Consider the following 15,993-nt stretch of genomic DNA (forward strand, 5'->3'; position numbering starts at 1 on the left):
CTGATGACAGTGTGAGGCTCGAAAGACAGACAGGCAGGCTATCGAAGAATTTAAGCTCGCACAAGGCCCGAAATGTAAAAAGGTCATTGCGTTGCTCGTCAAATCTACTACGGACAGACAAAGAGGTAGTACGAAATGGATAAAGAGAAAAGCATCGAGGGGGAATCATCATTTCCCGCTGTCGTCATTTGATGTAACCCCTCCACGGCCCTTTCTGTATATGGGCCGTTACCGTCAGGGTGTAGTATAAATAAACTCGCTGGTAGACGCTGTAAAAGAAACCCAAGCTGTATCGCCGTCTCTCGATCATCTTCCGCACTTTTTTGCAAATGTTTTTAATCATTGGCGCCGACAAGTGACGCCGAATGGGGATTTCGCCAGCGCGCGATAACATCATTTACAATCACGTTTTATAATAGTTAATACGAGTCGGACTCTTGTATAGACTATTGATAATATGAGATGCGTGAAATCACAGACTCATCACTCAGCGCTGTTTATTTATTATAAATGTATATATATATATATATACATACACAAAATTATATTGCGTACCTCTGATGCCCCGAGAATGATTGTATCGAGACGGCATCCGGCCATTCGTTTCGACGCTTCTTTTTTGTGGCCCAGCTGGTGCCGGTTTACTCCGCGACACGATAACAATGAATCAGTATCAAGAGCTGCGAGAGAGTTGCTAATTTTTTGAGCTTTTATTTTCTCGAATCATCCGATCAGCGGAAAACGAAAACACAATCGAGAAGCGACGACATGGATAATGCCCGACTCCACGCTCACAATGGTTTGTTGTTAGGTAGGCCGCCGCGTGAGAATCACACCTTACAGGCCCTCAACCCAATAAACCAGGCATAAATTACTTGTCTTGTGACACTATGCCCTTGCCGCAGCACTATGACGGAATAATTGGACTACAGAAAGGTCTGCTGCGTCTGCTGGCAGAGATCTAAGAAACCTGACATTAATCTACATTGGACATTTATACCCGTTACGACTACTATGGATGATGCGGGACGACGGGTTACAAAGGCAATCGATTGCGCAGTAAAATTGGAGGATTGTTCCGCATTAGGCCTAAATAACAAGTAGAAAGTTATTGTTTTTTAAGTTTATACATCGGTCGTCATGTAGGTAACTAGTTCCGCTTTCAATTGATCGATAAATTTTCGGTAAATTGTGTAATAATTTAGGTTGTTTATGAAGATCATTGACCAGCGGAATGGCAATTCATTGAGCTCCCTGGAATTGACAAGAAATACCTCTTTTTATTATATTCAACTTACGGACATGCTTTGTATCGTATTATCATGTCCATTGCGCGTAGATGCGCCTAGTAAATTAGCTTCCGCTACCATTATTTTCCATAGCATACTTGAAAATTTGGCTGAGAGGAAGAAGCACAAAGAGCTTTTACGAAGGTCTTTGTATTTGCTCGGGACAGTCTCCGTGGAAACACTTGTTTACCCTTTGTAGAAACACAATTTCTTGAAACAGCCTTATGCACCGGTGTACTTCTCTGCAGTTGATTACAGTTGTACGGTTCGTGCAGGTTGACTTGGATTCTCTATTTGCCAGTGCAAATTCTTGGTTCTTCAGCTTGGCTATGTTGACTTCTGGAACAATGAACTGAAGTTTTCGTTAGATGCACCGCTATTCACTGGGTTACTGTATCGTGTCCTTAATAATATTTTGTCTTGATAAAGACAAGATTATAGAGAACTTTACTAAATGGGTCTAGAATACTCTGCTTGCACCGACTTTTTTTCTTCTATAAGTGTAGTTTCATTCAGATTTGAGCGCGGTCATCTGGAAGCAAAAGCGGGGTCTGATGGAACACCCCAGATTAATATCTATCTTCTGACTGTCCACACTCAAATGGTCGGAAAAGGGAGGAGCATGGTAATGATGATGACCTCATTTGCAACGTGATAATTACAGATGACATGAACCCTGGCCGTGATGTTGTCCTGCGAAGGGATGACGGACGTGGTCCACTATTAATGACCTTTTTCCGTAGTGTCCCCTGGAGTGGCTGCCGTTTGCAATAACAACACGCGGTCAGTCTTGTCTGCCCGGTTCCCTGGGCACGGCCTGCTACATCTCAGGCAAACTTCAATGATGTTATGCCGCACTGGATCAATACGGATCAGTACCGTGAGATCGGCCTATCGATATAAAAATATTACCTAATACTGCAAAGAGCAACGTTATTTGACACGAATAAATCACACTGAATTTAAGGGAACTGTTATTATTAGCAAGCAGTGGAAATAATAATCGTAGTCGTCCTTCGGGTCGTTACTGGTAGTTGGTAGCTTTCTACAGGCCAATTTAGTTAACTGGCAGGGAAAATATCGCGGCGATATAAATAGATGAAGGTTTCAATTAGCGGCCGACGTCAACTGTGCCCCAATAGCGTGGGGCATACGCAAAGCGTGGCTCCCTCCCTGGGTTAGGGCTCTGCTGCAGCAGTAAAGTGTGAAAAATTATTGACAGATGCTGAAGCTACTATATCTATCGAACTTCCATACGCTTATTAATACCGTTTACCAGTAGGAATGTTTGTCGCCAATCTTAGACACAAGTACAAGCAATACGCCGGAATTTTGCTAAGACGCACCGTTACAAAAATCTATTGAATATGACCGCTATTAGATTCATACCACCACAACAGTCGGGTCACATCAAGTCTTACGATGGATACGAGAGGATAACAGATATGGTAACTTGTGACGGTGGCAAATCCGAAGCGGTCAAATGGTCCGCCCCCATTATTCAGTCAGTAATAATCTGGGGTCCCCATGGGAGCTATACGTATATAGTGCGGACTATGCATACGGTATCCTAGGCACCATTAGCGGTACTGCGCAGAGCCAGCAATCGTTGTAGTTACGTTCATCGGCTTGGTGATTACGCTAACTCCGAACGCTGAACAGCTTTGAGAGCGTTGTCACCTTGCGGATTGAAATGTTGAACGGGTATCGTTCTTCGGCCTTAAGCAGTTGAAGCTGTTGTTGCTTCTAGCTAGCAGTGGCCATGACCATTGGATCTGTGCAGATAAAGTGCCCGTTCAGCGCATCCCTCCGGGCCAGGAAGTGGGTTGGGCACAAGGACGTCGGACGGGCACTAAATACCGTTACCACCACCACCACCACAGCAAAAGCAATGGCATGAGCGATTCACCATGCCGATAGCAGGCGTTAATAGCACCTTTTGTGGGACTGTTGGCCGTATTCGTTATGGGGGGCATGTAAGTGGCTTATCGACTGTAATGTCAGCTGTGGATAAATATGCGATCTCACCGGACCCTTTAGCGACCACATATGTCGCAGCACGACTACAAACTAACGATAATTTCTTCAAAGGTAACTATAAAAATAATGCTGCTTCTGTTTTTGTTTACTATTGGTGTTTTCTATGAGGAATCTGACAAATCACATAGAAGTGATTGGTTACATAGGATCTTTTATTTTTCCGCACAGATATATGACAGTGGCCGTCGCGCCGTTAGCTGGCGTAACAATGGTATCCCTATAATGGATGCAATATATGAAACACACACTCTATGAACGTATCTCATCAATAACATTTTTGAACGCGAAAAAGACCGTTCGCAACAGGAGCACAGATCCACGACCCCTTATTCTATCGTTAAATGGCGGACTCTTTATTTGGTGGAGTAATAGCCAAATTTATTTAGTAATGAATAGGTAGACGAATTATTAAGTGCTTCTGCCTTTTACCATCATATGGTAATAAGCGATCGTCTTTAATCTTACTCTTAAGCAGTTTTGATAATATATGCTTAAATCTTAAGCAATCATATAAACTAGGAATCGAAGAATTTACTCATTGACAGGGTGTCATTTCATTGGGTCAAAGTAGAAATGGGTAGTACGGACATGTGAAACAATACAGAATTTTAGCTCACTACGCCCAGTATCCACCGCTGTGTGGCATCAGCGAATGATCAAGCAAATTAATATCAACACAGGTTACTACCAGATTAACGTCAGACTTGAAAAAGTTGTTTGAAGTGCGTTATTTTTAGGTCAAAAGTGCTGTTTTTAGGTTGACCCTTTTATCTAATACTGTCGACTACAAAACCTTCGTCAAACACGGTACGTTTATCCTTCCGTGGCCTGCTGGTCTCAATGAAAAACAAATGAGAAGTTTTGAAAATAATGCCTTATTGCCGTCCGTCAAACCCATCTATGGAGACCGGGATTAGGTCAAGTTAGTTTTTCAAACGCTGACTGAACAGATATGGCACTGTCTTTGTCTCCCGACGGCATCGAACTCTTCAAAATCAACAAATGAAGAATTAATTAGCGGAAGCAAGAAACAAAAACAGCTATGACTTGTTTTAGAACGTAACATACATTATAAGAACATACCAACGATTATCCACTTCAAGGTACCTTGCTCCTAGCGGGCGCTGGAAGGCAGACACCGAATACCGCACAAGCAACATGAACTAAGGTTCGACTGCTACGGAAAATACACTGCCATTGTATTACTTGTTTAGTGTATCATATGCATTATATGGGACTTGTTATTCCTGCAAAAAATTGGTAGAAAATTTAGCAAGTGATCGGGCCGAACACGGAACCCAAGACCATCGTATTCGGTCCTAAGGTTTTGTCCGCATGTTATATCTGTATACACAGACATCGTGTTCTGCTAATGTAGGTATCGAGTATAGCTGCAATATTTAACAGGTACGACTGGTATTCGTTGGACTTCATAGAGCTTCCAAGCTGGTAGTGCATCTTCAGTCCATTTGTATAGCGATGCCCGGTACCAGCAGGCAGGATTCTGTCTACTCGAACAGACGATGGATCTTTTGAAATTAAGCACCCCTCCTTCCTGACAGGCTTGTCGTCCTCTTGACGACATGATATGATACAGAGAAAAATAAGAGCGCGTTTTTGGGTTGAGTGTTGTCGTGATACAGCAAAGTTGCACGTTCCTGTGATAGAACAGGGGGCAAAATGTTTGCCTATTAAACGCGTAGTGGTCTAAGCTAGCTCCCAAGCCTATACATTCTATTTTACACTAAAAGCCAGCGGTCTCAAGTAATGCCTAATGGCCTGAGTCTGGGACGGGAGCTGCGGGGAAGAAACAACGAATATGTACATGTTTCGTTCAATTCCACGATAGGCAATGTCTGGCTGTAATGTATCGAATATGCATAGTGTCATAGGTTAAGTATTATTTTACGTATATACAGCTACGAGGGCTGACTTTGGCAGCGTCGAACCACTTACGTTTAGCGGTAAATTTTCATTTCTCGCCCGTTTCTTTTCTTAAGTACAGCTTATCAAGTGGGTCCTCGCAGTACTATCTAGTTCTGTTGTCTGTAATACAACTATTGTCAAGGGGTGGTACGACAGGAACAGCGTCATCGCTAGCATTTCCAGAAACGGCACCCCTCCATTTCGGTCGGGCCCTCGGGCAAACAGAAGGGTTACGAATACGAAAAAACTGCGTGCCTATCATGCCAAGCCGTTGTTCAAGTGAACGATCAATTTCAGTTTATACGGACTGCCATGGACCACTGCTGGCTGGAGCGACAGAACAGCGAATCACAAACGTTTACGCATACTCGTAAATACTGACGTGATAGCTGGATAGGCGAGTACGGAAAATACTGTCCATCGAATCGTTCGACTGTAGAAAATGAACCGAAAGAAGGAGTCGTGCAGCCGACATCGCTATCCGAAGCTGCGTCGTCAATACGACTCGCAAACGTAGGGAGCAGCAGGAGAGCACGAAGCTAAAAGAGAAAGGAATCGAATTAGTTTTGACAACGACATACGCTAATGCGACAAGAGCGGAGCTCCATTCTTACATGCTCTTTGGATAAGCTCGCATCTCTCTGGAGTGCGTAATTGTGAACAGTCGACTAGTGTGGTGCGCCACGCGGGCGTACAGCTTCAGCCAGCGTCGGTTATAACGTAGCACTTGCCACTTGGTTTAACGCTCACCAGGAGTCGGGAGGCTAAAGGAGACAGATAATCAAATCGTGGTCACGGCAACAGTTATAGCATTAACGTGCTTATGCCTATCATCGTCGCTGTTGGCGGCTAAGGCCACAGTGGCCTGCCAGTGTGACCATTTGCCAACCGCTTAGTAAAAGTGAGCTCTTTTTCTCAATGATCAACTGTTACATCGGTTCAGTCAGCATCTACAAACCCTACTTGAGTGGCCAGGTAGGTGAATCTTAGAATTACCGTCGCAATTGCTACTCCCGACGCTCGAGAATAGGGCTATTTGCCTTATCGGGGTTCTGTTACTGGTGCCATGACGACAATGTCTTGTCACCCATGAGCCGTCTGACAAGACGAGAAAAATCCGCACACGTCTTGGATCCGTCGTTCTCCGATTGCAAGGTTGGGTACTATAACCCACACGTTACAGTTGCATGAACGACCGACTTAGTCCTGTGAGAGGTTGGATACGACGGATAAAGTAAGCCAAGTTCAACGAACTTCGTAACGGTGCGACATGGACAAACATGAACATCAATCAAACTGCAAGATGTACGTAACCGATAAATGAGCTTTCTTCTTTGTTAGTGTTGTTTCTCATAGTGTTTTCATTATTTACAATGCAAACGATATCAGACCTGGCAATCCCTGAACTTTGTACGTTCCAAACGCCTAGTGATGATAGGTATTGAGAGATTGATCGACTCGATATTTCAACGACCGACGCTAGCTAGCTAGCTAGCTAGCCCGGTTTGTGGCATTACGTAACGGAACTTTATCGAAGCAGCAGTTACATCATATCGGTATCAATAATAATAATAATATATCAGAAAAGCTGAACCTTCTTCAAACGATAATTATATTATTGGGTGTATAATTATCGATATGCTGCTGAATGAAATTTATCACTTACCCCGCCAAATATATATATGGGTTTAATTTACAAGCGTTAAACGAAGATGATTGTCGCTCGTCATAGCGGTTATTATTTTTCTTCAATGTTTTAAATTTCCCCAGCGCCGCCTCTTGGTCATTCCTGTTAAGCGTCATGGAACATTCGACAAGTGACTATATGAATGAAAGTTACACCCATCATCTTCAGTGTAATCAAGTAAGATATTCGAAATACTGATGAGTCACATCGACATTTACACGTGGTCACGGCAAGAAGTTTAAGGCACGCAATCGAAATTGGCAAGAAGCCGGTCGGTCTGCTATGTTTGGAAACGCTACTGCCATCTACAATTAGTGAAAGCGCTAGTAGATTACAATAAACTAGAGCTAGAGAGATTCGAAAGACGGACGATAATCGCTCGACAGATCTGACGACAAATCTATGTAAGTGAACGTCAAACGAACTAGATTTTTATTAACCCACATAAACCCAACCCAATAATATACGAGCTATAGTAGTGCACCGTCGATACAAACGATAGCATACGAAACAGTCTCAAATGGCGCGACGATTACGAAATAATGGATTCTACCGCGATCACCGTAACGAACATGTTTCAGGTATTGAATAGCATTACTACGAATGAAATACGACGAAAGTGCTCACCATAGCGCTCGTTCAACCTGTAAACAGTTTGCCTGAGGAAGAGCAGTCGACTTAGTGGCTTTTGTCTGCGCGACGGCGGCGTCTAAGTTACGATATGGAACAATTACGAATCGTCATAGGACGATAACATATAGATATGTTCACTTCAGTCTGCACGCTGCATAATGGCAGCTCCTCATAGCTTATTGGAGGGTCGTACTTATGGTTTTCGTTTGCTGTTTTAAGGAATATCAGTCTAATAGTTGAGTTTGCTTCTGGAGGATTGCGGGATTGATTATTTGTTGAACTTAACAATGTTCATGCGATCGGCAATTAGGGGCCGTTAGGACAGCGAGCGAAGTGTGTGCCGCACATCGAGATACGGGATCGATTTCAGCGGAACGTCGGTAGAGACAGACGCAAAGGTTCCGCAGTACATAGGTCATGGCTGCAGTAATGATAGAAACAAGCTCAGAGCAAAAATAGTTGCTTTCTACGTAAGCGATTTAATAAGACAGTTAGACTAGAGAGAGGAACTAGAATCCGATTCGGACCGTTTTAACTATCGAAGCTGACTAGAACTGAGCTAGGGGGCGGCTTGATACATAGCGAGACGTGCATATCGCATAGCAGTATGATGTAAGAAACGTTCCTTTCATACCTTCGTGGTAAATCGATATTTTGAATCTACTGGTGTCTAAGATATGGGAAAATGAATGCCTTCAAGCCAGCCGAGTAAGCGTATACCTTGCATGAACACACGGCTCAATTTTTTCGTGACCATTTTGTCTTGTCTTCCTTTTAGCGTGTGTGCTCCACAGTGCCCAGAATTACTCAATGTCAAAATCGTGATTCGTTACTTTTGCTGCTCTGTACGCATCGAATCGCCATTGATTGTGAATTAACACAGACATCAACGGGCAGAAACGCAGGGCGAAGACAAACCTTTTTCTTTCTTACCGGCCTTGCAGTTAACAAGAAGCTGTAGCAGGCAAAAGTCGTCGTTCGGCCGACTGTCATAAGTATTATTTATTCAAAGCCGATCTAAGTCATCTGTCACTCCTCTAAGGTAAACCCTACACTGAATGGAGGGTTACCATGAGTCACGCCCGCAGCAGCTACGGTACGCTAGACTCAGCGTCACATCAGAAGGCGTCACAGCGGTTATTGAGGAGCTCGTAATGATAGCACCCATCGAATGAGTTTGGTGTACACCAATATCCAGGGATAGGTAGGTTGTTGTGTTTATCTTCTCCACTCAATTTTGATAAGTACTTGACGATGCTCATTATTAGAACGAAGACAATTTGTCGTCATCAGGTGTAGCTCAGATGACCTCAGTAGCGGTACATTTACATGCGATAGTTCAGCGATTCGCACCAACATTTTGCCACTGGAGATAAGCTATAAAAAGGAGTCAACATTACCCATTATTGGATTGCCCCAATTCGACGGAACGATCAATAGCTTTGGCATATCAGCGAATAACTGGGCAAGTGTTCAGTTTCCATTGGATGCTTAACGTTGTCTTAGCTCGTATTAAGGTCTATCGTACGCTGCTTGCTGATTTTTATAGACGCTCTACGACGGCCATGAAAGAAAATCGACACACGGTACACACCTAAACGTCAGTGGAACAAATAAATTTTAAAAAAATACAAATAAATTAGCACAATTATTAATATGTAACCAGCCATGCAAATATACGAAGCAGTATACGTATCTTGGCAATTGATTTACCATATATGTTACTTATGCGCTTAGCTTCATCGCTTACCTTGCGTTTGGCTATTGAAAGTTGTCTCTCAGTCGTGTATATCCAGGCTGTGTGGATCCTGGACAGTTTGGATCATCGCTCTTCCTCAATAGAGGATGACTTAAAAACTAGAGAAAGCAATTATAGTTTCTAAAATGTTCCTCTCGCTAGTAAATGCTAAAAATCTATATGTGAAAGATTTTCTCAGTTAATGGTGTGCTTATTAAGCTAAACAGCCGCAGATATTCCGTCGGTAAATGCACAGTACCTTCACTGTATATACTTCATAACTACTACGTTCACCTAATGTATACAGTCAGAACCACTAGTCATTATATTGTCCAATTAAGACGACAGTTCCATTGACGCGTAAAACATCTATTACAAAATATCTTACCGGTGGCGTATACGTAGACATGCCCATACAAACAAACAAACAACTATGATTACCGCAATGCAACGTAGCTCGGGTGACGTTTACCAATGACTCTGGCGACTGTGATCGCAGGTACTCTTCCTAGGCCTTGTTTATGCTAGCCTAGCAATAGTAACGATTTGGTAGCTGAGACAAGGCGCGAACCACAGGAAGGAGCAGTCGCATGTGTTCTATCCAAGGCTGCGTGTCCGTGTGCTTAAGACAATCTTACTACTATCTCCGACCTTTACTAGTTAGCTCTGTTGTCGGTGGCGTGTCGGAGCCATATTTCTATGTTATGCACACATGAAAACAAACGCAAGGCACACGAGACGAAATGTCAACAATAAAGTCTTAATTGTTATCATTGCTTCCGTTATTATATTTTCACGAATATCTATGTTCATCAACATTTTCGTTAGAAATGGAAGGGTTCTACCATTTTGTATTCAAGTTCGACTGGGAATGCATAAGTGTGATTGGTGTAGTGCGCAAGCAAGCGGTACCTCCGCTACGATCTATTTCTTATTATTATATCATGTATAATTAGAAATTACGTAATGTATATAAAAAAATCAACGGTGCAACACTGACTTAACATGATATAGAGAGATGAAACGACGTAGTCGCACTAGAGCCAAGGTGTGCAATAAGCATTGACGGCATTTTTGATTTCGACCGAGACCTGAATAGCTCAAGTGCATCCGGTTTAGAAGTGCGCTAACGATTTGACTCGGCCATGTTTAATATCGAGTCTGGTTCTTCGTTCTTATTGTTCTCATGCAGGAGTGCACAATGTATCATCGTGCGGTAGCCTATGAACAGCGCCTTCCGGTGGAGACGCTGTACTGCACATCCGATATCGTACGAGGTTCAATGGCTTACAACGACAACACGCATGAGCATAGCCACGCGGCGTCCCCGGACACCGACGTGGCTGAAGGGCGTCTCAGCGATTTTGAACTTGAGCAGATTGAACACTGTTACCGCAGCCAGAAAACATCTGTGTATGTTGCTTCCTGTCTCGCCAATCTGTATTTTACCCGCACCGATCAACAGGGTAATCCTGTAACGTGGGAGCTTAGCTCCTGCGGAGTGCCTGTCCTAATCCTTGACAAAGGTAAGTGGCTTTTTGGACTAACCTAGAACTGGTCATTGTTTGAGGACATTACTTATTGGAGAATATATATGCTTTCTAAGTGATCACTCAGTTGCAAAATCAATGCGTTCAGCGAAGCCGGCAGGTTAAAACGCTAACCAGAATGACGTGGGTAATAGTTTAGGTGGTATATGATCTATCTATGTTTTATCGCGGTTAAGGACCGCTGCGGTGCCTCATGCCCGATGCTCTTAATCAACGTAAAGGAAACATATTGGTTAGGTAAATTCGAATGCGTGCTTTTTGAAAAGGAACTGCAATACTATCTAACTGCGTACATGGTAGTACTTGCCGTAGCAAGCTTGTCGTAGGAGATTGTCAGTTTTTTAGTGAGAAGTTCAGTATCCATTTCATGAACCGTTTGTTAGCCTATTCTATTGGTAACCCACACAGTAAAAGCGTTGTCTAATACGTGAACGGTGTTATCTTTCTGGTATTGTGGCACTATTCTGCAGGCGAAAGTCGAGCACGAACTATTCGCCAGCTTCAGATTGTCCTTGCTGAGAAAGGCACAGGTTTCGCACTGTGGAGAGACAAAATCGACAACTTGTCGCTATACAAATGTCCTGGTGAGGAAGCCTCTTTTCAGACAATGTACCTTTCATACGATCACAGAGAAATGATCGGACTCAGTTTCGACCTCGAGGAAGCCGCACAAGAGTTCTACGAGACTGTAAGTGTTTCACTTTTAACCAGTTACGTCATCTATAGGGCCAGCCATATATAACTAGAAATTCTCTGGAGGAAAAATAGGTACTGAGAAAGAAAGCTCAATGAGCAATCTATACAGCGTGATCGACTGTTGTTTATTGACATAGTATTTAATTCTGCTTTTTAGGTGTCGGATCTGTGCGCAGACCCGAAAAACATCAGTCTCTCAATGCCAAAACTGTCTAAGAAAAAAAGTAAATCGAAAGGCAAGAAGGCTACGAAGGCTTCTATAAAGCGACGTGTGACGAAATCAGAGATCTCAAGTCCCATATGCTTTCAGCACGTCACGTCGGTCGACGTTATGGACCGCGAGAAGCTTAACTCTCTCTGTTCGCTTGTACATACACTGAGTCTCGATGTCAGCTCGGTGGAAAGCGCGAGTACATCAGGCACATCGAGTTCTAATTCCATCACGTCTAGCCATCTTTAATCAGAAGAGCATATGTAATGGAAACATTTAGAATAAGACGCATTTTGTTGACGATGGCATCCATTGATGAGATGCACAAACAAAAACCTGAGGAGTACAGAAGAGTTCGATGGAATTTCGTCGGTTGTCCGCTGTGTTATAGAAAAGTTCTGTATATATTGCCTAAGACGCTAATCGCCTGGCTTCAGGGTGTTTCGCTGTATATAGCTATCTGTGAGTCGTACATTTGTCTATGGCCATAAATAAAGCTTTTATGTTAATGTATAACAAATACGTAAATGCTTTTTCGTTAAACGTAAACATTGTCACGGGTAAGCGTTTCGTTAAGAGTTCGTACAGCATACAAGACTAAATTGATATGGAACTTGTTTACCATTGCCACTATGGCAGCCACTTAACCTTGTTTCCACATCGGCCAACATAGGGCTTGGCCATAGATACACTACACTGTCAAGGTTTTAAGCAGTTTCTTTTGGTGGCTATATTCTCATCATGAGAGACGCTACGAAAATAGTTGTGTTTGTCATGTTTGTTGAACGGGTTGGAAGCAGGCTGATCGAAATCCTAGGAAATAATTGCAGTAAATGGTCTTAGATGAAGGCTGTTTCGTCCCCTATTCCTTGCACGGCGCAATAATTGAAGATCAACGATTATTTGCCCGCGTTGCAATACCAAATATAGCATTTATCATGCAAAATAAATCATCTGCGTCAACAACATCGCGATGGCAGTGGAACGATTCCGATAGCCCATCGATGAAGGCGGGTAACCACCGTATCTTAAAGGACTTAGTTAGGTAACAACATAAGAAATTTATAGCATGCAAACAAATAAGTGATCGCGACTTCACGCGCGCAGCCATTTTCTAGCCTGTGAACAGTCATCAGCTCTGCCAGAGAGGTACGATTCTCGTATTGATTTTTCGCATTGGTCTGTTTTGTGACGAGTTATTACGCCCGCGATTTGCCTCGTCACAGTCATGAGCACGACCGAAAGAGAACAACGTCGTCATGATTAGCAAAGTTATGTGGGAAAAACGCCAGGCTATTTATTTATTTATTAAAAATGTTGGACATATCGTTTATTAAATTGCAACTAATCTGATAGTTTAGTATATTTCTACTGTACGGTTATTTCTATTCAAACGAAAAGCATACAAGAGGCCGTTTCGCAGCGCTAAAGAATCGCTTGTAGAAATGAATCAGAGTCCAGCTTATACGGCCAGTAGGACTGGTTTACGTAGCAACTGTTTCCAATAGACGTTTCTGTAGGACCATTAGGATCCAATGTAACATGTGTTTTACTCGTAAAACTGCTCAATCCGGTGATTTCTCCAGATTGATCTTTAGAATCATTTAAATGAAGTATGTTATCGATGCGCAATACCGACTTAAAATATTTCCAAAGTTTATTTTTTTTTTTTTTATCTTAAGTAAACGCTTAATTCTAGCTAAATAACGAATTATAATGATTAAACACAGTGACTTTAAACTAAATATCCCTTAGTGCTTGCTGCAATTGTGTCTATGTATATATCTAATAATAACAAGGCTTGAGCAAATTTTCAGCGTGATTTTTAACAGTATCATTATCATATATTTACTGCAAAATTGCTCTTCCGGACAATTTTAGGTTTTCACAAATGACACTAGGTCTTCCGATTTGCCATAGCGAATTGTTGTTAAGTAAATTTTCTCAATCCAGCAGCACTGGCACCTGCAAAAAAAAAGGACACGAACTGAATTAAGGCTCGCATGGCCTCCGATCAGAGATAGCAATCGGACTTTTCGTTGATAAGTTGCTATCGATGGATGAAAATGTTTCTCCGCGTAAAGTCGCCCTGACCCTATAGACAGTCGATTACCTTTTGAACGTACCAAAAAAAACTAACATAGATACTGATTTGTCAGGTAGCGTACAAAGGACAAAGGGACATCAACTAATCATTGTTCAGGCCTTTTTGTTTCGAGCTGTATAGATTATTCTGTCGTATGGTGAATCAGAACGATCAGATTTGTAATCATATCTTCTGTCAATTATTTGTTTAGAGACTTTTCAACGAAAATAATTTTCGGTTTATGTCTATTTTTACTAGTTTTTCGCCTCGACCTGAATGTGTATGAAGCTCTGAAAATGATTACCTATTTACTAGCATGGTTGATCACAATTGAGGCTTCACCTGAAAGACCCGCTGCAGGAACCGATCTAAAAAGCGGAATAGGCCCCTTGTCTATGCTGGATTATTTACATTATCTATACCATAGCATTATTAACGACTGCCATGAAAAGGCGGCGTGTGTATAGCAAGGCATAGTTTCACACATGTGTAACTGCGCTAAAGGCTACTTCCGATGCTACCGAAAGGGTAACAGTCCTGTGTGGCAGCGGAATTTCCAATGGGAAGGAAGCCTGAAAATCATAGCGTTTGTGAGTTTTTCGCACACGATCCCAGATAACTATGCTAATGAATAGACGATACGATAGTTCAATATACCAAGAACGAATACATCGGTCCGGTGCGTACTAAAATGCTATGGTTTACGTCGAAACTATACAATAATGTTTCCCTTTAAAGATTGCAACTAAAGCTTTTCTCTAAGCCGATATAATTTAAAGAATATTTCCATACGGAGCGGAACGAGTTGAGTGACCAATAGTTTTTTTTTCTTTATATGATTTTCTACTTCTGGTAGAAACGATATGAGATAGACGTATTTATAGAACATAACATAAGTGGTGGGGTCTCTAGTGCATCGCGAAGCAGCCTTTCGGAACACCGAACGCGCCAATGAAGTGATCGGTTCTAATCCAGTACTCCGTAACGTAACCACCAAAACGTATGCCTCTGTTTTTAGGAACTTCAAATCATTTATTATACAAAGTATATGCACACGTATAAGAGCATATTTTGTTACGAATTATATATGTTATGATTGGCTTTATAAATATACAATTGGTATTCTGCCGCTTCTTGGGGTAACGTAAGAAGGCATTTTAACACTGACTTTTAATTTAAATAGATTTCCTGGAAATATTTAACTAATTCTAAATTAGTCATCTCCAGCGCGATCCACGAAGAAAATTGGCGCCAATTTTTGCAATAGAGAATTGTTGTTTTTTTTTTTTTATAGGCTAATGTGTAATTCGAACAGCGACGTTTAGTCGCACTAATAAAGAGGCTAATGTATTATATGTCACATGTATATCTTTTGTAGAATCTATTGTAAAGGCGTAGCATAAATTTCGTGTTATATAGCTAAAATGTAGGAATAAACGAAGTTATTGAAATTGCAATCACGACACGTTGCAGCTTGTTCCGAACTTAGCGATTAAGTTATTTATCTTTGTCAGTGACCTTGCCAAACACCGCTTTCTGAAACACCATGCACCGACTTTTTAGAAGGACTAATACCAAAAAGGCTTACCATATATACATACTGTCGCAATTCCCTGCCCCTCAGAACGCTAGCGGGTACTGTTAGCACCAGTATTTTGCCCTACTATGAGCTTGTTACCAAAACGTGGTTATTATAAACACAATTAAACTCGATTTTTTTTTTTTTTTTTTTTATCAACTGGTACTTGCTTTATGTTTGGATTAGCTGGGTCGCAAACGCTTGGCCATAATCGCCTCGTTTAAACGGTGACCTGTTTGCCTATTGAATCTCCGCTCCGTAGGAAACCGGTGGATCAATCTATTTTTTTTTTGGCGACGATCCGGTCCGCCTCTCGGCTGAACGGCCGACACAATCTATCATTCAGGCGCATTTAGATTATGTATCTGTTACTAGTGCTGCTTGCGTCTCAAGTCGCGATCTGATATATACTCGCTATGCTAAAGCAATCGTTAAAGCATAAGTTCCTATTTTATACGTCTGATTAGATAGCGTCTCGCAATCTAACTATTATAATAGTTGTAGTAATACAGACAATAATATTATAGCTTCAATTGGTTAAAAAAGTACCCTAAACCA

At 41.9% G+C, this 15,993-nt stretch overlaps 1 protein-coding gene across 8 annotated transcripts in view; it reads left to right on the plus strand.

Moving 5' to 3' along the window:
* MESR3 (misexpression suppressor of ras 3) overlaps positions 1-12,292 on the plus strand; it is a 70,889-nt gene extending 58,597 nt beyond the window's left edge. For 6 of the 8 annotated variants that reach the window (XM_022840614.2, XM_022840619.2, XM_022840617.2 and 3 more), the window contains 3 exons: positions 10,506-10,839; positions 11,334-11,551; positions 11,717-12,292. In XM_022840614.2, coding sequence (XP_022696349.1) covers positions 10,515-10,839; positions 11,334-11,551; positions 11,717-12,019 — 846 coding nt within the window. In that variant the 5' untranslated portion in view covers positions 10,506-10,514 and the 3' untranslated portion in view covers positions 12,020-12,292. Of the gene's footprint in view, positions 1-6,239; positions 6,561-7,025; positions 7,347-10,505; positions 10,840-11,333; positions 11,552-11,716 lie in introns of those variants that run through there. The other 2 variants (XM_022840613.1, XM_022840616.1) reach the window with 2 other exon arrangements.
* Positions 12,293-15,993: the final 3,701 nt, after the last annotated feature.

Source organism: Varroa jacobsoni, unplaced genomic scaffold (assembly GCF_002532875.2).
Source record: "Varroa jacobsoni isolate VJ856 unplaced genomic scaffold, vjacob_1.0 scaffold_875, whole genome shotgun sequence".
NCBI lineage: Eukaryota > Metazoa > Arthropoda > Arachnida > Mesostigmata > Varroidae > Varroa > Varroa jacobsoni.